General features: G+C 47.0%; 2 protein-coding genes across 2 annotated transcripts in view; one reads left to right on the top strand and one right to left on the bottom strand.

The window, feature by feature from the left end:
- LOC144485737 (uncharacterized) overlaps positions 1 to 23,827 on the top strand; it is a 138,546-nt gene that overhangs the window by 14,665 nt on the left and 100,054 nt on the right. The window lies entirely within an intron of this gene.
- On the bottom strand, positions 8,158 to 17,656 carry LOC144485740 (uncharacterized). Its single transcript, XM_078203845.1, has 3 exons — positions 17,594 to 17,656; positions 16,337 to 16,492; positions 8,158 to 9,540 (listed from the first exon to the last, which is right to left on the bottom strand). The coding sequence occupies exon 3, from the start codon at positions 9,187 to 9,189 to the stop codon at positions 8,515 to 8,517; it is 675 nt and encodes a 224-aa protein (XP_078059971.1). The 5' UTR covers positions 9,190 to 9,540; positions 16,337 to 16,492; positions 17,594 to 17,656; the 3' UTR covers positions 8,158 to 8,514.

The raw sequence follows: 23,827 nt of genomic DNA, 5'->3' as shown, positions 1-23,827 counted from the left end.
CTCGCTGGTGTGTCTGCAGGTGGGATAACTGTGGGAAGGGATTCACCCACTGAGAGCAGGTGAACGGTCTCTCCCCAGTGTGAACCCGCTGGTGTGCCCGCAGGTGAGATAACTGAGTGAATCTTTTCCCACATGCAGAGCAGCCGAATGGCCTCTCTCCTGTGTGAACACGCTGGTGTTTCTGTAGGTTGGATGACTTACTGAATCCGTTCCCACACTGAGAGCAGGTGAATGGCCTCTCCCCAGTGTGAACTCGCTGGTGTGTCTGCAGGCTTGATTTCTGAGTAAATCCCTTCCCACACTGACAGCAGGTGAATGCACTCTCACCAGTGTGAACTTGCTGGTGTCTCTGCAGAGTGGATGAATCAGTGAATCCCTTCCCACACACCCAGCAGGTGAACGGCCTCTCCCCAGTGTGGCTGTGCCGATGAGCTTCCAGTAGAGAGGGCGCTTTGTATCTCTTCCCACAGTCCTCACATTTCCACGGTTTTTCCATATTTTCAGTCTCCTTGTATCATTTGAAGCCTTGTCCACACAGAGAACACGGGTACAGTCTCTCCCCACTGTGAATGCAGCAATGTTTTTTTCAGGCTGTGTAACTGGTTAAAGCTCTTTCCACTGTCAGTGCACTGGAACACTCTCACTCGGGTGTGTGTTTGTGTCCCGGTGTTTTTCCAGTCACACTGCTGCTTAAAATCTTGCAGTGGACAGACCGGTCAAACATTTCTCCTTCCCATTCAGAGGCTGAGGATATTTAGTATCCAAGGAATCGAGTGACTCTGTCAGATCGAGATGTGATAGTTAAGATTTATCGGTGTGATTCCTCTTCTAATATCCTGTAAAAACAATTTACAAAATTCATCACTGTCAGCACAGGATAGAAATTCAGAACAGACTATTCTAGTTTTTATGGAACATTCTTTCCTCTCTCATTCCCCAAAAGCTGTGAATCTCCATCCCACACACTCTCCCTCCATTCTCACTCTGCTGTATCTAATATTCACCCTCCCAATTCTCCTGAAGGTGCTGATTGAGGCTGATTGACAGATTCATGCTCACTGCTTCCTGTCCTGGACACAGAGAGCTGGAAATCTCCATGCAGGCTGCCAGTCTAACAGAAATATGGCTACATTCCTCGACTAAGAATGTTTTAAATGGACTGTTTCAGTTAGTGAATATACAGGGGGTTGTGACTGATGATGATCTTGAACGTGCTGCCAACGTGGGTGATCATAGAGTTTTACAGCATGGAAAGAGGCCCTTCGGCCCATCGCGTTTGGGGTGTTGACCAATAATTGGTTAACATCAATCATTCAATGTTGAGACATCTTGAACAGGAACTGATTCATTCCCTCCAGTCAAGGTTAACAAAGTATTAAAGTTTATTTATTAGTGTCACCAATCGGCTTACGTTAACACTGCAATGAAGTTACTGTGAAAATCCCTTAGTTGCCGCACTCTGGCGACTGATCGGTTACACTGATTGAGAATTTAACATGGCTAATGCACCTAACCAGCACGTTTTTCGGACTGTGGGAGGAAACTGGAGCACCCGGAGGAAACCCACGCAGACACGGGGAGAATGTGCAGACTCCGCATAGTCACCAAAGCCGGGAATCGAACCCAGGTCCCTTGTACTGTGAGGCAGCAGTGCTAACCACTGTGGCACCGTGCCACGCTAACAAGTCTTGTTATCTGTTTTTTTCTATTCTGTTCGCCTCAGAAGGGAACATTTTATAATTCCCACAGCATTTTAAACATTCTTTATATCTTTATAATTCTAAACGTTATAAACTTTTGTGTTCAAATTTACATCTGTATTAATGAATCATTTATTCTTTAATTGTCTCTCAATTCAGGCTGTCCATTGAACTAATCTCCTGCTTTACAATTGTGGGAGCTTCAGTCACAAATAAGGTAGTCAAATGCATTGTTAAAAGCAGGATGTTCTTTATATAAATAAATAACAAAGTTTAAAAATCATTGGCAAACAAAAGGAAACAGGAGCATTGGAACCAGCCTGGACTTGCAGACTGAAACCCCACCCAAAGCCCGCACGTGTTCAGAAGGGAGAAAGGTTTGGAAGAACACTCTGTAACACTTCTCCTCCCCTTAAATTTCAATCCCCCATCAGGACAGAAATACAACAAAGTAATGTCTTTAACAATACGGAAGTCTGTCAGGAGCTTTGTGGTTGCATTGCGACCTGTACAATACCACTGGTAAATCTTGTAATGGTGTTTCTGGAATGGGAGGTGAAGAGGTAATTTGAGAATCTGTACATGAACATTCCTCTTCCACTCCCACAGCAGAGTCAACTGGCAAAGCTGGAACCATTTCCTGGTGAACATCCACAGCAGCATGACCCTCTGACATGTTCTCAGTAATGGTTGCTGACTCTGAAACTGTTCCTGACTCGGGGTCACACCGCAAGCGAATATGGTCTTGGTGTCTGCGAACAACTCTTCCGTTTTACAGTCTCACCACCCAAGATACTGGACCACTTTGGTTTAAAAGTATGCCCGGTAACCACCTTTGGTTACTCCCAAAGTTTCTGATGTAAACCTGATCACCCAGTTTGAACTGCCTCTCTATGGCGCGATAGTCGTGTCCCTCCTTCTGCTTCTCTTGTCTCCTGCTCACTTTTGCTCTGAGATCTGGGTGAAGCAGATCCAGATGAGACGTCAACCTTCTACCTAAAAATTCCGCAGGAGAGAGTCCGGTTGTGGATTGTGGTGTGATGCGAAACTGGAACAAAAATCTTGAGAGCTTTGTTCGATGTATCGAGTGTATAGCATCGGTGTATAGCATACACTAGATACATAGATGACATTTTCTTCCTTTGGACTCGTGGTGAACAATCACTGAAACAACTATATGATGACATCAACAAGTTCCATCCCACCATCAGACTCACCATAGACTACTCTCCGGAATCGGTTGCATTCTTGGACACACGCATCTTCATTAAGGACGGTCACCTCAGCACCTCACTGTACCGCAAGCCCACGGATAACCTCACGATGCTCCACTTCTCCAGCTTCCACCCTAAACACGTTAAAGAAGCCATTCCCTACGGACAAGCCCTCCGTATACACAGGATCTGCTCGGATGAGGAGGATCGCAACAGACACCTCCAGACGCTGAAAGATGCCCTCATAAGAACAGGATATGGCGCTCGACTCATTGATCAACAGTTCCAACGCGCCACAGCGAAAAACCGCACCGACCTCCTCAGAAGACAAACACGGGACACAGTGGACAGAGTACCCTTCGTCGTCCAGTACTTCCCCGGAGCGGAGAAGCTACGGCATCTCCTCCGGAGCCTTCAACATGTCATTGATGAAGACGAATATCTCGCCAAGGCCATCCCCACTTCTTGCCTTCAAACAACCGCACAACCTCAAACAGACCATTGTCCGCAGCAAACTACCCAGCCTTCAGGAGAACAGTGACCATGACACCACACAACCCTGCCACAGCAACCTCTGCAAGACGTGCCGGATCATCGACACAGATGCCATCATCTCACGTGAGAACACCATCCACCAGGTACACGGTACATACTCTTGCAACTCGGCCAACGTTGTCTACCTGATACGCTGCAAGAAAGGATGTCCCGAGGCATGGTATATTGGGGAAACTATGCAGACGCTGCGACAACGGATGAATGAACACCGCTCGACAATCACCAGGCAAGACTGTTCTCTTCCTGTTGGGGAGCACTTCAGCGGTCACGGGCATTCGGCCTCTGATATTCGGGTAAGCGTTCTCAAGGCGGCCTTCGCGACACACGACGGCGCAGAGTCGCTTAGCAGAAACTGATAGCCAAGTTCCACACACACGAGGATGGCCTCAACCGGGATATTGGGTTCATGTCCCACTATTTGTAACCCCCCCCAGAGTTTCACTGGCTGTCTTGTCTGGAGACAATACACATCTTTTTAGCCTGTCTTGATGCTCTCTCCACTCATGCTGTTTTGTTTCTTAAAGACTTGATTAGTTGTAAGTATTCGCATTCCAACCATTATTCATGTAAATTGAGTTTGTGTCTTTATATGCTCTGTTTGTGAACAGAATTCCCACTCACCTGAAGAAGGGGCTTGCAGCTCCGAAAGCTTGTGTGGCTTTTGCTACCAAATAAACCTGTTGGACTTTAACCTGGTGTTGTTAAACTTCTTACAGTAAATATGGCTCCAGGTTCATAACTTCTGAACAAAAAAAGTTTTATGAATCACACTTCCTTTTTTAAAAATCTGTTTGATTTAAATCACAGACAGAAAACCTCAAAGCTTGAAGCGTTCAACCCACAAATATCATCCACACACAAACAGAGAAACTTAGTATGTGCTTTACAACAATATAATCAAAATTACTTAAGCGTTCTTGTGATCCTGTTTTTAAACTTCCAAAAATGCCTTCAATTAAAGACTCAAGATCAGGTTAATTTCCCAGAAAGATAAACCTTAACAAATGTAGCCCAAAACAATGATAAAACACGTCTACAAACATCCACATGAAACAAACAAAACACACAGATTCTCACAGCTCGTAAATTTCAAACAAAGAATCCTCAGCATTCTCTCTCCCAGCTATAGCTTCTTAAAGTGACAGAGCACTACAAGCTCACAACTCCTTGATTAAAATAAGATACAAGATCCTTCATTGTAACTTAACCTTTTTTAAGCCAACTTACAAGGACTGATTTTAGAGGCAACATGTTTGTTGATTTAAAATCCCAAACACGTTACACCCAAACACCGGCAAAATCTTTGTTCTTTATCTGGGGATAAAATGCTCAGTTATTCCAAATTCCTCCAGGCTATGCTTAATATTTCCACATTTAACTTATTCCCAGAAATCCTCAATTATAAACTAAAATAGACACGAGTTTCCGGGCAGTCACAGGAATATGGTCAAGATAGTCCAGTCCCACAATGCCTCACATTCAATCTGCAGTCATAGAAACCCTACAGTACAGAAAGAGGCCATTCGGCCCATCGAGTCTGCACCAACCACAATCCCACCCAGGCCCTACCCCCATATCCCTACATATTTTACCCGCTAATCCCTCCAATCTATGCATCCCAGGACACTAAGGGGCAATTTTAGCATAGCCAATCAACCTAACCCACACATCTTTGGACTGTGGGAGGAAACCGGAGCACCCAGACACGAGGGGACATGAGGAGAATGTGCAATCGCCACACAGACAGTGACCCAAGCTGGGAATCAAACCCGGGTCCCTGGAGCTGTGAAGCAGCAGTGCTAACCACTGTACTACCGTGCCGCCCCTTCAATTATAACAGAATATGTGACTGTATGTAGCTGCCTTGGCCATGGTCAACCCCAACCCCTTCTTGAACTGCTGCAATGCCTGAGGTATACGTCCACCCACAGTGCTGTTAGGAAGGGACTTCCAGCTGCATATTCCAGACTTTCACGAGACTGTAGGTGGATATCAGATTGATATATTCCATTCAACCACTCCCAAGGTGAGTTATTCCAATTCCTTTATTGTCCAGGACAATATATTCACAATATCTTTAAAACAGAAATTAAACATTCCCATTTGATTTCAGACAGTAACATATTCTGTTAGTTTGTTCTTTATTGTCGATGTCAGGCTGGGGCTGTTCTCCTTGGAGCAAAGGAGGTTGAGGGGAGATTTGATGGAGGTGGACAAGTTTCTGACAGGTTTAGATAAGGTGGACAAAGAAAAGCTGTTCCCATTAGCTGAAGGGACAAGGACGAGGGGGGACACAGATTTCTTGTTTTGGGTCAGAGATGCAAGGGTCGGGAGGGGGGGGTTGAGATGTGAGGAAGAATATTCTGATGCAGCGAATGGTAATGACCTGAAACTCGCTGCCTACGAGGGTGGAGGAAGGAGAGACAATGAACAATTAAAAAGGAAATTGGATGGGCATTTGGGATGTTCCAAACAGAACGAAGAACAAAGAAAATTACAGCACAGAAACAAGCCCTTTGGCCCTCCAAGCCTGGAGCAACCATGCTGCCCGTCTGAACTAAAACCCCCTACCTTTCCGGGGACCATATCCCTCTATTCCTATGCTATTCATATATTTGTCAAGACGCATCTGAAAAGTCACTATCGTATCTGCGTCCACTACCTTCCCCGGCAACGAGTTCCAGGCACCCACCACCCTCTGTATAAAAAACGTGCCTTGTACATCTCCTTTAAACCTTGCCCCTCGCACCTTAAACTTATGCCCCGAGTAATTGACTCTTCCACCCTGGGAAAAAGCTTCTGATTATCCACTCTGTCCATGCCCCTCATAATCTTGTAGACTTCTATCAGGTCGCCCCACTCAACCTCCGTCGTTCCAGTGAGAACAAACCAAGTTTCTCCAACCTCTCCTCATAGCTAATGCCCTCCACACCAGACAACATCCTGATAAATATTTTCCGGACCCTCTCCAAAGCCCCCACATCCTTCTGGTAGTGTGGTCACCAGAATTGAACACTATATTCCAAGTGCGGTCTGACTAAGGTTCTATAAAGCTGCAACAGACTTGCCAATTTTTAAACTCAATGCCCTGGCCGATGAAGGCAAGCATGCCGTATGCCTTCTTGATTATCTTCTCCACCTGCATTGCCACTTTCAATGACCTGTGTACCTGTACACCCAGATCCCTCTGCCTATGAATACTCTTAAGGGTTCTGCCATTTACTGTATATTTCCCATCTGTATTAGACCTTCCAAAATGCATTACCTCACATTTGTCTGGATTAAACTTCATCTGCCAACTCTCCACCCAAGTCTCCAACTGATCTATATCCTGCTGTATCCTCTGCCAGTCCCAAAGAAACAAAACAAAGAAACAAAGAACAATGCAGCACAGGAACAGGCCCTTCAGCCCTCCAAGCCCAAACTAGACCATTCTTTTGTATCCCTCCATTCCCACTCCGTTCATGTGGCTATCTCGATAAGTCTTAAACGTTCCCAGTGTGTCCGCCTCCACCACCTTGCCCGGCAGTGCATTCCAGGCCCCCACCACCCTCTGTGTAAAATACGTCCTTCTGATATCTGTGTTAAACCTCCCCCCCGCCTCACCTTGAACCTATGACCCCTCGTGAACGTCACCACCGACCTGGGAAAAAGATTCCCATCGTTCAACCTACCTATGCCTTTCATAATTTTATACACCTCTATTAGGTCACCCCTCATCCTCCGTCTTTCCAGTGAGAACAACCCCAGTTTTCCCAATCTCTCCTCATAACTAAGCCCTTCCATACCAGGCAGCATCCTGGTAAACCTCCTCTGCACTCTCTCAAAAGCCTCCACGTCCTTCTGGTAGTGTGGCAACCACAACTGGGCGCAGTATTCCAAATGCGGCCGAACCAACGTTCTATACAACTGCAACATCAGACCCCAACTTTTATACTCTATGCCCCGTCCTATAAAGGCAAGCATGCCATATGCCTTCTTCACCACCTTCTCCACCTGTGCCGTCACCTTCAAGGATCTGTGGACTTGCACATCCAGGTCCCTCTGCGTATCTACACCCTTTATGGTTCTGCCATTTATCGCATAGCTCCCCCCCTACGTTAGTTCTACCAAAATGCATCACTTCGCATTCATCTGGATTGAACTCCATCTGCCATTTCTTTTCCCAAATTTCCAGCCTATCTATATCCTTCTGTAGCCTCTGACAATGCTCCTCACTATCTGCAAGTCCAGCCATTTTTGTGTCGTCCGCAAACTTACTGATCACCCCAGTTACACCTTCTTCCAGATCGTTTGTATAAATCACAAACAGCAGAGGTCCCATTACAGAGCCCTGCGGAACACCACTAGTCACAGGCATCCAGCCGGAAAAAGACCCTTCCACTACCACCCTCTGTCTTCTGTGACCAAGCCAGTTCTCCACCCAGCTAGCCACCTCCCCCTTTATCCCATGAGATCCAACCTTTGGCACCAACCTACCATGAGGGACTTTGTCAAACGCTTTACTAAAGTCCATAAAGACGACATCCACGGCCCTTCCTTCGTCAACCATTCTAGTCACTTCTTCAAAAAACTCCACCTGGTTAGTGAGGCATGACCTCCCTCTCACAAATCCCCATTGCTATCCGCAATTCCACCAACCTTTGTGTCATCCACAAACTTACCAATCAAACCAGTTACATTTTCTTCCAAATCATTTATATATATTACAAACAGCAAAAGTCCCAGCACTGATCCCTGAGGAATGTCACTTGTCACAGCCCTCCATTCAGAAAGGTACCTTTGCAATGCCAACCTCCATTTTCTTCTGACGAAATATCTCTAAACTTCCGAACACCCTGTCACTCTGTGATCCTTGTCACATTTGAAACCAGGTATTCACAAAAAGGTTCAAAGAGCATCAGCCCACTGGAGGCTGAGACCGGCCAGTCCAGTAGAAAGAAACCCTCTGACCCTTCCCATTGACCAACTGTGAGAATGAACAAAATGCAGTCCTGGATGCAGCTGAGAGCAGAAACAATAACAGCAGAATCCAACCCCTGTCATCACTCGTGAACTTGCTGGTGTCTCAGCAGCTGGGATGAAACTCGGAAACCCTTCCCACACTGAGAGCAGGTGAATGGTCTCTCCCCAGTGTGAACTCGCTGGTGTGTCTGCAGGCTGGATAACTGAGTGAATCCCTTCCCACACTGAGAGCAGGTGAACGGCCTCTCCCCAGTGTGAACTCGCTGGTGTCTCTGCAGGCTGGATAACTGAGTGAATCCCTTCTCACACTGAGAGCAGGTGAACGGTCTCTCCCCTGTGTGAACTTGCTGGTGTCTCCGCAGGGCGGATAACTGAGTGAATCCCTTCCCACACTGAGAGCAGGTGAATGGCCTCTCCCCAGTGTGAACGCGCTGGTGTGTCCGCAAGTTAGATGAACAAGTGAATCCCTTCCCACACTGAGAGCAGGTGAACAGCCTATCCCCAGTGTGAACTCGCTGGTGTGTCTGCAGGCTGGATAACTGAGTGAATTCCTTCCCACATTGAGAGCAGGTGAATGGCCTCTCCCCAGTGTGAACTCGCTCGTGTGTCTGCAGGGTAGATAACCGAATGAATCCCTTCTCACACTGAGAGCAGGTGAATGGTCTCTCCCCAGTGTGGCTGCGTCGATGAGCTGCCAGCAGAGATGGGGCTCTGTATCTTTTCCCACAGTCCACACATTTCCATGGTTTCTCCATGGTGCAGGCGTCCTTGCCTCTCTCTTGGGTGGACAATTAGTTGAAATTTCGTCCACACACAGAACAAGATTACAGTCTCTACCCGCTGTGAATGGTGTGATATTTATTCAGACTGTGTAACTGGTTAAAGCTCTTTAGTCAGTGCATTGGAACACTCTCACTCAAGTGTGGCAGTGTGTCGATGCTTTTTCACTCACACTGACATTTCAAATCTTTTCAAATCGACAGACTGGACAATCATTTCTCATTCTGGATTCAAAGTCCGATGATATTGAGGTCCCAAGGAATATGACTCTGTCAGATCGAGACGTGATGTTTGAGATTTCGGCCTGTGATTCCTCTTTCAATATCCTGGAAAATAAGTTTCCAAAAGTCATCAGTGTCAGTACAGGATAGAAATTCAGAACAGACAATTTCTATGGAACATTCTTTCCTCTCTCATTCCCCAAAAGCTGTAAATCTCCATCCCACACACTCTCTCCCCATTCTCAGCAGGTCTGGCAGCATCTGGATGGAGAGAAAAGAACTGATGTTTCAGAGCTTTGACAAAGGGTCATCGAGACAAGAAACATCAGCTCTTTTCTCTCCTTACAGATGCTGCCAGACCTGCTGAGATTTTCCAGCATTTTCTCTCTTGGTTTCAGATTCCAGCATCCGCAGTAATTTGCTTTTATAAGGCTGCAGATACCTCCTCCCAGGTAACATGCGTGTGCCCAAGACATCACCACTTGTTTCCCTTATTTCTTTCGCACCCATGGTGCTCTCCGCAGTAAACACAGAGGAGAAGTATTCATTAAAAATCTCACCCATCTCCTGTGGCTCCACACACAGATGGCCATACTGATTTTTAAGGGGATCTATTCTCTCTCTAGCCACCCTTTTACTCTTAATATAGCTATAGAACCTCTTGGAATTTTCTTTAATCTTACCTGCCAGATCCATATCATACCCTCTTTTTGTCCTCCTGATTTCCATCTTCAGTATTTTCTTACACTTTTTATAGTCAGAGTGATTCACTTGTCCCCGATTGCCTAAACCCAATGTATGCTTCCTTCTTTTACCTGACCAGAGCCTCAATGTCCCTTGTCTGCCAGAGATCCCTAAATTTACCATTCTTTCCCTGCATCTTAACAGGAATATACTGCCCCTGGACTCTTGATATCACACTTTTAAAACCTCCCATTTGCCAGTCATTCCTTTCCCTTCAAACTCACCTAATTGACATCTGCTGGATCCTGCCTAATGCCCACAAAAGTGGCCCTGCTCCAGTTTAGGGCCTTGACCTGTGGACCTGTCCTATCTTTTTCCAGAACTATTTTGAAACTATTGGTGCTCCCAATAGTGCTCCCTGACTGACACTTCAGTCACTTGCTTGACCTCATTTCTTTACTGTCTAATAGAAAGTGAGTCCAGGAATTGATAATGAAAAATAAGGAGTTGGGAGATGAATTGAACAAGTATTTTGCCTCGGTGTTCACAATAGAGGATACAGTTAAAACTCAGAAACAGCTGGAAATCAGAAAACAGAAGTGTGGGATGAACTCTGAAAAAGCACAATTCCCAGGGAAGTGGTCCTCAGCAAACTGTTGGAGCTGTGGGCTGATGAGTCCTCGGGTCCTGCTGGGCTTCATTCTCGGGTCTTAACAGAGTGAGATAGTTGGTGTGTTGTTCAATTTTCTAAAATTCCCCATCGGGAATTGGATAAAGGGAAACCGGTGGATGCGCTGTACTTAGATTTCCAGAAGACATTTGATGAGGTGCCACATCAAAGGTTATTGAACATAGGACAGTACAGCACAGAACAGGCCCCTCGGCCCACGATGTTGTGCCGAGCTTTATCTGAAACCAAGATCAAGCTATCCCACTCCCTATCATCCTGGTGTGCTCCATGTGCCTATCCAATAACCGCTTAAATGTTCCTAAAGTGTCTGACTCCACTATCACTGCAGGCAGTCCATTCCACACCCCAACCACTCTCTGAGTAAAAAACCTACCTCTGGTATCCTTCCTATTTCTCCCACCATGAACCCTATTGTTATGCCCCCTTGTAATAGCTCCATCCACCCGAGGAAATAGTCTTTGAACATTCACTCTATCTATCCCCTCCATCATTTTATAAACCTCTATTAAGTCTCCCCTCAGCCTCTTCCGCTCCAGAGAGAACAGCCCTAGCTCCCTCAACCTTTCCTCATAAGACCTACCCACCAAACCAGGCAGCATCCTGGTAAATCTCCTCTGCACTCTTTCCAGCGCTTCCACATCCTTCTTATAGTGAGGTGACCAGAACTGCACACAATATTCCAAATGTGGTCTCACCAAGGTCCTGTACAGTTGCAGCATATCCCCACGGCTCTTAAACTCCAACCCCCTGTTAATAAAAGCTTCTTCACAGCTCTATCCACTTGAGTGGCAACCTTTAGAGATCTGTGGATATGGACCCCAAGATCTCTCTGTTCCTCCACAGTCTTCAGAACCCTACCTTTGACCCTGTAATCCACATTTAAATTAGTCCTACCAAAATGAATCACCTCACATTTATCAGGGTTAAACTCCATTTCCCATTTTTCAGCCCAGCTTTGCATCCTCTCTATGTCTCTTTGCAGCCTACAACAGCCCTCCACCTCATCCACTACTCCACCAATCTTGGTGTCATCAGCAAATTTACTGATCCACCCTTCAGCCCCCTCCTCGAAGTCATTAATAAAAATCACAAAGAGCAGAGGACCAAGCACTGATCCCTGTGGCACTCCGCTCGCAACCTGCCTCCAATCCGAAAATTTTACATCCACCACCACCCTCTGTCTTCGATCAGACAGCCAGTTACCTATCCAATTGGCCAACTTTCCCTCTATCCCACACTCCTCACTTTCATCATAAGCCGACCATGGGGGACCTTATCAAACGCCTTACTAAAATCCATGTATATGACATCAACTGCCCTACCTTCATCAACACGCTTAGTTACCTCCTCAAAAAATTCGATCAAATTTGTGAGGCACGACTTGCCCTTCACGAATCCGTGCTGACTATCCCAGATTAATCCGCATCTTTCTAAATGGTCGTAAATCCCATCCCTAAGGACCTTTTCCATCAATTTACCAACCACCGAAGTAAGACTAACCGGTCTATAATTACCAGGGTCATTTCTATTCCCTTTCTTAAACAGAGGAACAACATTCGCCATTCTCCAGTCCTCTGGCACCATCCCCGTGGACAGCGAGGACCCAAAGATCAAAGCCAAAGGCTCTGCAATCTCATCCCTTGCCTCCCAAAGAATCCTAGGATATATTTCATCAGGCCCAGGGGACTTATCGACCTTCAGTTTATTCAAAACTGCCAGGACATCCTCCCTCCGAACATCTATTTCCTCCAGCCTATTAGCCTGTAACACCTTCTCTTCCTCAAAAACATGGCCCCTCTCCTTGGTGAACACTGAAGAAAAGTATTCATTCATCACCTCACCTATCTCCACTGACTCCATACACAAGTTCCCACTACTGTCCTTGACCGGCCCTAACCTCACCCTGGTCATTCTTTTATTCCTCACATAAGAGTAAAAAGCCTTGGGGTTTTCCTTGATCCGACCCGCCAAGGACTTCTCACGTCCCCTCCTAGCTCTCCTAAGCCCCTTCTTCAGCTCATTCCTTGCTAACTTGTAACCCTCAATCGAGCCATCTGAACCTTGTTTCCTCATCCCTACATAAGCTTCCCTCTTCCTTTTCACAAGACATTCCACGTCTTTCGTGAACCATGGTTCCCTCACTCGGCCATTTCCTCCCTGCCTGACAGGGACATACCTATCAAGGACATCCAGTATTTGTTCCTTGAAAAAGTTCCACTTTTCATTAGTTCCTTCCCTGACAGTTTCTGTTCCCAACTTATGCCCCCTAATTCTTGCCTAACCACATCATAATTACCTCTCCCCCAATTGTAAACCTTGCCCTGCCGTACGGCCCTATCCCTCTCCATTGCAATAATAAAAGACACCGAATTGTGGTCACTATCTCCAAAGTGCTCTGCCACAACCAAATCTAACACTTGGCCCGGTTCATTTCCCAGTACCAAATCCAATGTGGCCTCACCTCTTGTTGGCCTATCCACATATTGTGTCAGGAAACCCTCCTGCACACACTGCACAAAAACTGCCCCATCCGAACTATTTGATCTACAAAGGTTCCAATCAATATTTGGAAAGTTAAAGTCCCCCGTGACAACTACCCTGTGACCCCCACACATATCCATAATCTGCTTAGCAATTTCTTCCTCCACATCTCTATTACTATTTGGGGGCCTATAGTCAACTCCTAACAACGTGACCGCTCCTTTCCTATTTCTAACCTCAGCCCATATTACCTCAGTGTGCAGATCCCCCTCGAAGTACCTTTCCGCAGCCGTTAAACTATCCTTGATTAACAATGCCACTCCTCCACCTCTTTTACCAGCTTCCCTACACTTAGTGAAACATCTATACCCCGGAACGTCCAACAACCATTCCTGTCCTTGTTCTACCCACGTCTCCGTAATGGCCACAACATCGTAGTCCCAAGTACCAATCCACGCCCCAAGTTCATCTACCTTGTTTCGGATGCTCCTTGCATTGCAGTAGACACACTTCAACCCACCTTCCTGTCTACCGATACCCACCCTTGACCCTGATACCTTCCCCAATACCTCACCACCCTCACTGACCTCTGGACTACAACTCCTTTTCCCACTCCCCTGACAAATTAGTTTAAACCCCCCTGAAGAGCCTTATCAAATTTCCCTCCGAGGATATTGGTGCCCCTCTGGTTCAGGTGCACCCCGTCCTGTTTGTACAGGTCCCCACCTTCCTCAGAATGTGTTCCAATTATCCACTTATCTGAAACCCTCCCTCCTACACCATCCCTGCAACCACATGTTTAACTGCACTCTCTCCCTGTTCCTCAACTCGCTATCACGTGGTACCGGCAACGTACCAGAGATGACCACATGTTTTGTCTTGGCTCTTAGCTTCCAGCCCAGCTCCCGAAATTCCTGCTTTAAATCCCCGTCCCTTCTCTTACCTATGTCATTGGTACCAATGTGCACCACGACTTGTGACTGTTTCCCCTCCCCCTTAAGAATCCGGAAAACACGGTCCGAGTCGTCACGGACCCTGGCATCCGGTAGGCAACATACCATCCGTGAGTCTCTTTTGCTGCCACAGAACCTCCTATCTATCCCTCTAACTAACGAGTCCCCAATAACTATTGCCCTCCCGCTCTGCCCCTTACCCTCCCGAGCCACAGAGACGGACACAGTGCTGGAGATCCTCTCACTGCGGCTCACCACTGGTATGTCGTCCCCCTCAACCGTATTCAAAGCGGAATACTTGTTGCTAAGGGGAACGACCACCGGGGATCCCTGCACGGACTGCTTCCACCCAGCCCCTCTCACCGTCACCCATCTGTTTTCATTCCTCGGAGTAACTGTATTCCTAAAGCTTCTGTCTATGGCCACCTCTGCGTCCCTAATGATCCTAAGTTCATCCAACTCCAGCTCCAGTTCCCTAACACGGTTTTGGAGGAGCTGCAGATGGGTGCACTTCCCACAGGTGTAATCAGCAGGGACACTGTCGTCATCCCTCACCTCAAACATAGTGCAAGAGGAACATTGCACTGCCTGCACACCCATCCCCTCTAGATACCTTGCCAGTACCAGGTACAAACAGCAAAAATGAATTAAACTCACCCCTGCTCGCCCTTTCTGCCTAAACCCTGTGAGCCAAAGCCTTATAGCTCACACTCTGCTTCCCACACACTCCACTGCCCGCTTCCGACGCTGCCCGCTGTATACTGCAGCCTACCTTTTATACTTCGCGCGCTTAAAAAACCCTTCCCAGACTCCTTAGCAGCCCACTTCCAGTTTTCACTTTAAACTTAAGAAAAATACTACTACAAAAGTAAATTGCAGCAAATAAAAATTCCTGCTGCGGGGATAACATATTGGCGTGGATAGAAGATTGGCTAACAGCAAACAGTGGGCAGAAATGGATCATTTTCTGGTTTAAGAGAGAGAGAAACCTGGGGCAACCTTTCCAGAGTCTGCACCCTCCCTGGATTCACTTCCTTTCCCTTCAGTTGCTGCAAGTCCCCAATTTCCCCCAGAATGAGAAAAGAAATGGAAAGGGGGTTGAAAAGAAAATGTTTTACTCACAGATGTTTGAGACAGGAGGAGGTTTGAGTCTGTCTGAAGATCAATCTTCATTCACACAAAGCCCGCGCTCTCATTGGCTGGAAGACCAGAGTCCTTCCGGTCCTCCAACTCTTCCCATTGGTCAACACCTCAGCATGAAGATCAGAGGGTGGGTTCTCCCCTGCACATGCGCAGCTTCCCCCTCCCTTGGACATGCGCAGTCCTGGGCCCGGGGGAGGGGGAGATCACTGAGCAGCTTCTCGCTCTGGCCGGAGCGGCCAGCCGGTGCCTGGAAACCTTGGCTCGATGTGGTGCAGGGGGAGGGGAACAATGGGTGGGGGCGGGGCTCCCGGGTCCGCGCGCCCGGGCCTGCGCACTGGAACCCGGGGACGTCACCGCGGAGCAGGGTGATTCCTATTGGCTGATTCAGGCAGGACTCTATTGTGGCGTCACAATGCGGAAGTTGGCCAATGAGCTTCAGAGTGAAACTCCCTCCTCTGGGCAACATCTGGGAGGAAATCAATGTTTCCCCCTTTCCATTTCATTTCTCATTCTGTGGGAAATTGGGGACTTGCAGCAACTGAAGGGAACGAAGTGAATTCGGTCTGTGTATTCCACACATTTTTACTCCAGTAATGTAGACATTTATCAGTCTGGCAGCCTGCATGGAAATTCTCAGCTCTCTGCCTCCAGGGCAGGAAGCAGTGAGCATGGATCTGTCAATCACACATGAGGAAGGCCTCAACCGGGATCTTGGGTTCATGACACACTATCTGTAACCCCCATGACTTGCCTGGGCTTGCAAAATCTCACTAACTGTCCTGGCTGGAGACAATACACATCTCTTTAACCTGTGCTTAACCCTCTCTCCACTCACATTGTCTGTACCTTTAAGACTTGATTACCTGTAAAGACTCGCATTCCAACCATTATCTTGTAAATTGAGTTTGTGTCTTTATATGCCCTGTTTGTGAACAGAACTCCCACTCACCTGATGAAGAAGCAGCGCTCCGGAAGCTAGTGGCTTGTGCTACCAAATTATCCTGTTGGACTTTAACCTGGTGTTGTGAGACTTCTTACGGTGCTTACCCCAGTCCAACGCCGGCATCTCCACACTCTGAGTGGAAACAGAGAGCAGTAGGAGAGGCTGGAGGTGAGGAGAGAGATTTTATACATCGACAACTCAACAGGAACTTTGACAGAATTTCCAAACCCTGTGAACACCATCAGCTCCAAGTTCCTCTCCAACCCACACACCATCCTGACTTGTCTGACATCCAGCACTGAAAGAACAGAAAGTTATTTCTTATAAATACTGGGAAGACTGAACCCATTGTGTTCAGTCCCCACTACAAACTCCACTCCCTCACCAACAACTTTATCTCTCCTCCAGGCAACTGTCTGAGGCTGAACCAGGCTGTTCACAACCAGGGTGAAATAGTTCATCCCAAGATGAGCTTCCAGCCACATGTCCACATCATCATCAAGACCACCTTCATTCATAGAAGCATTAATAGTAATTAATTAATAATAATGAAGAATAAAATACAGTGTAGAAGGAGGCCATTCAGCCCATCGTGCCTGCACCGACCACAATCCCATCCAGGCCCTATCCACATATTTACCTGTTAATCCCCTGATACCAAGTGGCAATTTATCATGGCCAATCTGTCTAACCGGCACATCTTTGGACTGTGGAAGGAAACCGGAACACCCGGAGGAAACCCACACAGACACAGGGAGAATGTAGAAACTCTGCACAGACAGTGACCCGAGGCTGGAATTGAACGCGGGTCCCTGGCGCTGTCAGGCAGCTGCACTAACCACTGTGCCACCGGGCCACATGTCAATGCCATCGCCCGACTCCAGCCCAGTCTCAGCTCATCTGGAACCGTCACCCATTCCATTGTGACATCACACCCTCACCCATTCCATTGTGACGTCACACCCTCACCCATTCCATTGTGACCTCACACTCTCACCCATTCCATTGTGATGTCACACCCTCACCCATTCCATTGTGACGTCACACTCTCACCCATTCCATTGTGACGTCAGGGCTTCACTCTCCGATCACAATCCCTGCCGGCCTCCCACATGCAGCCTCAATGGCGGCAGTCAGCCCGGGTCTTTTGTACAAAGGGGGGGACCGGGAAGTTAATTTCCGGGGATTGGGTTTGAACAACATGTTTACAAAGTCTCTCCACCCACCCGCCATATTTATCATTCCCCGCACGCCGCCCTCTACCTCGTATTGATCTCGCTTTCAAGTTAAAACCGTCCGTCCGTCGCCATTACCCGCACTGCGCATGCTTCAGGTCCCGCCCCTCATTCACTCCGATTGGTTGGAGGACCAGCCGCTCCTGGTCGGTCCCCCAGCCCCGCCCCCTCTTCCTATTGGTCCGGAGCTGCCGTCAATCAGTCCCCGGTCATTGTGATGTGGAGCATGCGCAGTGTCATTGCTGGCCTTGGCGCTTGTTTGTCCCGGAGAAGCGGAGTCAGCGTTAGGCGGTGGCTGGGAGGATTTGGAAACACTTTGTGGATCCGCAAACCCTTCAGAATCATTGTCAGCTCCCTGGTTTGCAGCTGCGGGGCTTCTCTCTCCCTCCCTCCCTCCCGGGAACAGGCCCAGGTTAACGGCCCCATCCTGGCTCAGCCACTGGAGGATGGTTCACATCAGAGGATGGGGGAGGGGGACAATAAATAAGAGGTTACACTTTGGCCTCAAATCAATGAGGACTCTGATCTCTGGGAAGGAAGGAAACCCTGGGAGGTGGGCGGGGAGGATTCACAAACACCAGCTGGAGGCCCCAACACCCCCAATAAGACCCATTGGTTTTATTGTCAGTCTGCAGACAGGAGCTGGAGAACTGAACCCAGTAAGAGTTTTAACAACACCAGGTTAAAGTCCAACAGGTTTAATTTGGTAGCAAATACCATTCGCTTTCGGAGCACTGCTCCTTCGTCAGATGGAGTGGAAATGTGCTCTCAAACAGGGCACAGAGACACAAAATCAAGTTACAGAATACTGATTAGAATGCGAATCCCTACAGCCAACCAGGTCTTAAAGATACAGACAATGTGGGTGGAAGGAGCATTAAGCACAGGTTAAAGAGATGTGGCTGTCCTGTCTGGAGACAATACACATCTCTACCCACAGACACATCATGTCTGTGCTAGCTTATTTTCAAACAGTTGTACAATTAGTCCTAATATCATTCCCCATCATAAAAACATGCATTATTTCTCCTTTCAAATGATTGCTCAATTCTCTTTATGAAAAATCTGAGTTAACAAAAAACAACATCGGAAGAGTTGCAGAAGCCTCTGCAGTATTCATGGACATTTTAAAAATTAACAAAGTTTCTTTGACTCAATAACATGAAGAGTCAGGTGGGAATTCTCATACAGTTTTGGAAATAAAACTATTTGCAGTTATGCAGTCGATTTTGTACCTTTTCAAGGAACAAAAATCCTACAGTGCAGAAGAAGGCCATTCAGCCCATCGAGTCTGGACTGACCACAATCCCACCCACGCCCTATCCCCATAACCCCATGCATTAACCCTAGCTAGTCCCCTTGACAATTTTTAGCATGGCCAATCCACTTAACCCGCATATCTTTGGACTGTGGGAGGAAACCAGAGCACCCAGAGGAAACTCACGCAGACACGAGGAGAATGTGCAAACTCCACACAGACAGTGACCCAAGCTGGGAATCGAACCCGGGACCCTGGAGCTGTGAAGCAGCAGTGCTAACCACTGCACCATTTTATACCTTGGTGCTTTGGCTTCAGTCGTAAGTGAATCACAAAACATGATTTTTAAAAATGCAATAACATACTTCAATGGTGGCTATCTTACCCAGCATTCACAGTGATTCAGAATATGATCCAGCCGCTCAACAGATTTTGCGCATGCGCAATGTATGTTGCTGCTGCAGGAGCAGCAAGGGGGTTATATCGGCTCCGGGTTTCCAGGGAAACGGCTTACTCTGGAGGGTAATGGAGGCGGCGGGGTGGGTGGAGAGGCTTCATAAGCACCCAGTGGAGACAGGAAAACCCGAATAATAACTGCTCGGTGTCGCGTTCGTACAATTCGGGGCCGCGACCGCAGATGCCTGATTTGGAGGCCCCGAGTTAACGGAGGCCATCTTTCTCGGGGAGATGGGCAATAGTGCGCTTGCGCGCTGCTCCCTGTCAGCAGGAGGAGAGAAAGTTGTGAATTTCTCTCCGGGACTGACAGGGATGGACTTTGGAAACTCCTTTTACAGGGAGTTAGAAGGGGAGGATTTACACACAGAAAACTCAACCCAAGAGAAATGTTTCTCGCTTAATTTCTATTCTTGACTGACAGTGATGATCTTTTTTTACAGGAAATTTGATGACAAAATTTGAAGGGAAACTCAAACCAGACATCAGTTCAAAACCTGACAGAGTCACTCCATTCATCAGAACCTGATTGTAAGTGTGTCTGTAGAAAAAGATTCAAACATCTGTGTGGCTGGAAACAGGGAACGATAATGTCATGGAAGGATTTGCAAAAAAAGATGCAATGTTTTAAATTGAGTTGTTTAACCAGGAGCCTGTGTGGGTCAGTGTTTTAAAGTTTATTTATTAGTGTCACAAGTAGGCTTAGCCTACATTAACACTGCAAGTTGCTGTAAAATTCCCCTAGTTGCCACACTCCGGCACTTGTTCGGGTCAATGCACCTAACCAGCAAGCCTTTCTGACTGTGGGAGGAAACCCATGCAGACATGGGGAGAACGTGCAGACTCCACACACACAGTCACCCAAGCCATGAATTGAACCCACTGTGAGGCAGCAGTGCTAACCACTGCAGTCCCATGGTGAGGACATGGTGATGGGTGAGTGTGTGGGACTTGATGCAGAGGACAGGGGTTTATATACACCAAAGTTTTTCATGGGTTAAATGAGGGACACTGACAGTCAAGTCTAAAGAAAATAAAGGAATGAATGAAAGTTCTAGAAACATCAACTGAGACAGGGATTTAGCGAAACTCAAGTTGGTAATGAATAGATGAGGCTGTCCGGTCAAGTCAAGAGGGAATGCATGAAATTTTCAGAAACAATACTAATATTCTGATGCAGCGAATGGTAATGACCTGAAACTCTACGTTCTAAAAAACTCAATCAAATTTGTGAGACATGATTTTCCACTCACAAAGCTATGCTGTCCCTAATCAGTCCTTGCGTCTCTAAATGCCTGTAGATCCTGTCTCTCAAAATACCTTCGAGCAACTTAGCCACTACAGATGTGAGGCTCACCCACTGGCCTCTAGTTCCCAGGCTTTTCCCTGCAGCCCTTCTTAAACAAAGGCACAACATTTGCCACCCTCCAATCTTCAGGCACCTCACCTGTGACTATCGATGATTCAAATATCTCGGCTAGAGGACCCACAATTTCCACCCTGGCCTCCCACAATGTCCTGGGATACACTTCATCAGGTCCCAGGGATTTATCTCCCTTGATGCACTTTAAGACTTCCAGCACCTCCTTCTCTGTTATATGTGCACTCCTCAAGACATCACTATTCATTTCCCCAAGTTCCCTAACATCCATGCTTTTCTCAACAACGGATTTCTCAAAGGGTTGTGAATGAAGTCCAGTCCATTGCGCAAACCTGCCTCCCATCCATTGACTCTGTGTACACATCCGGCTGCCTCGGAAAAGCTGCCAGCATAATCAACCCTCACACCCCGGACGTCCACTCTTCCACCTATTTCCGTTGGGGAAATGAAACAAAAGTCTGAGCTCACGTGCCAACCAACTCAAGAACAGCTTCTTCCCTGTTGCCGTCAGACTTTTGAATGGACCTACCCCGCACTAAGTTGATCTTTCTGTCCACCTGAGCTATGACTGTAACACTACATCCTTCACTCTCTCCTTTCCTTCTCTATGAACTGTATGCTTTGTCTTGATAGTGTGCAAGAAACAATTCTTTTCACTGTATACTAATACATGTGACAATAATAAATCAAATCAAGTGCATCCTTGGATCTTGTGGGAGTTTGGGGAACTTGGGGATGAAATTGCAGAGGGCCTTGCAGAGGTATTTGCTTCATCCCTTTCCACTGGCAAAGTTCTGGAAGAATAGAGTGTGACTAATGTTGTTCCATTGTTTAAGAAGGGTTGCAAAGAGAAGCCTGGTAATTACAAGCCGGTGAACCTGACAACAGTGGCGGGTAAGTTACTGGAGAGGATTCTGGCCAACCTTTGGATAATCAAGGTCCGGTTAGGGAGAGTTGTCAGAGATCCTGGGTACCAGCAACTTTAGGCACTCTTAGTCGACTTGAGTACAAACAGCACTGGACACCACGCACAATCCAATGTGGGGCCTTTAATGACTCGTGCACAAGGAAAAACCCTGTGCAGCTGTCCCGCAAGTGGTTCTGATGTTACAGAAAAATAACTTGGCAATAATAGTCAATTACAGCAAATCAGAAACCAGGAATTTTTCTAATCCTTCATTGACGGACATATTCGCCAATTAAATCCTAGCTTTTCGTCCTTTCGCGTTCAAAATTGACTTCTGCTAATCTTTTATTTGCTTAGCATATCCCCATATCTCGCCTTTGGTATTTGTTATGGAGAAATCTGGTCTTGCTCACCCTCTGGTGTAGGCCGAAAAGCAGAATGTTCTGGGGCCTACGTCGGTGAAGATTAGCCTGTTCATGCTGAAATAGCAGACACTGACTCCTTTGAAGGTCTGCAAGCCGATAAACATTTTCACTCGCTGTTAAAGAGAAGGCAGGAAACTTTAATCTGAGCATTTCCACATAGTCAGCCCTGCTTCGTGCATGTGTTAGAGTGGGCCAAGGCTGAGGCAGCTGTCGTATATATACTTATAGAGAGAGAATAGACTAACATTTCGAGTCTGGATGACCCTTTGTCAGAACTCTGATGAAGGGTCATCCAGACTTTAAATGTTGGCTCTATTCTCTCTCCACAGATGCTGTCAGACCTGCTGACATTTTCCAGCATTTTCTGTTTTTGTTTCAGATTCCAGCATCCACAATATTTTGCTTTTATATATATTTATATATCCAAATGTGCTATGTTAACAAAATGGGCAGTTACTAACCGAAATATAAAGCATCATGTGATTTAGCTGACTTGACCATATTCCTATAGTTATTCAGTCATTAAAGACACAGTCATGGAGCATTAAACTTGCCTCGCAGGGCCCCTTGTGTCAACACACAGGCAGCTGCTTTGTGAGACTGCGAGCAGCACAGACAAGTCAGAGATAAGAGTGTCTTGAGAAGAGAGATTCATTGTGAAGGCTCAGGGACAGTTGATAAGATGTATTAATTCTATGATTCTCATGAACATTTTTTCCCCTCTCATTCCCAAAAGCTGTAAATCTCCATCCCACACACTCTCCCTCCATTCTCACTCTGCTGTATCTAATATTCACCCTCCCAATTCTCCTGAAGGTGCTGATTGAGGCTGATTGACAGATCCATGCTCACTGCTTCCTGTCCACGACTCAGAAATCATAACAGGAGCTGCAGTTGGCCATTCAGCCCATCGAACTGCCTCAACCATTCATTGAGAATTGGCTGATCTACCGCAGCATCATTTCCCGCGCTATCCCCCAGATAGAGAGAGAATAGAGCCAATGTTTCGAGTCTGGAGAGAGGAAAGAATGTTCCTTAGAAACGAGAATTGTGTGTTCTGAATTTCTATCCTGCACTGACACTGATGACCTCTGTAAACTTGTTTTACAGGATACTGAAAGAGGAATCACAGGCTGAAATCTCAAACGTCACATCTAGATCTGACAGAGTCATATTCCTTGGGACCTGAATATCATCGGCCTTTGTATCTTGAAGGAGAAATTGTTGTCTGGTCTGTCAGTTTGAAAAGATTTCAAACATCAGTGTGACTGGAAAAGCACCAACACACTGCCACACTCGAGTCAGAGTGTTCCAGTTCACAGACTCAAGAGCTTTAACCAGTTACACAGACTGAATAAATATCACACCATTCACAGCGGGGAGAGACTGGACACGTGTTCTGTGTGTGGACAAGGCTTCAACTGATTGTCCACCCAAGGGAGAGGCAAGGACACCTGCACCATGGAGAAACCATGGAAATGTGGGGACTGTGGGAAGGGATACGGAGCCCCTTCAGAGCTGGAAGTTCATCGGCGCAGCCACACTGGGGAGAAGCCATTCACCTGCTCTCAGTGTGAGAAGGGATTCAGTCAGTTATCCAACCTGCAGAGACACCAGCGTGTTCACACTGGGGAGAGACTGTTCACCTGCTCTCAGTGTGAGAAGGAATTCAGTCAGTTATCTGGCCTGCAGGCACACCAGCGAGTTCACACTGGGGAGAGGCCGTTCACCTGCTCTCAGTGTGGGAAGGGATTCACTAATTTATCCACCCTGCGTAGACACCAGCGAGTTCACACTGGGGAGAGGCCGTTCACCTGCTCTCAGTGTGGGAAGGGGTT

The sequence above is a fragment of the Mustelus asterias genome, unplaced genomic scaffold, assembly GCF_964213995.1.
Source record: "Mustelus asterias unplaced genomic scaffold, sMusAst1.hap1.1 HAP1_SCAFFOLD_216, whole genome shotgun sequence".
Lineage (NCBI taxonomy): Eukaryota > Metazoa > Chordata > Chondrichthyes > Carcharhiniformes > Triakidae > Mustelus > Mustelus asterias.
The sequence above is the reverse complement of the archived record's forward strand: the minus strand, read 5'-3'. Positions and strand labels throughout refer to the sequence as shown.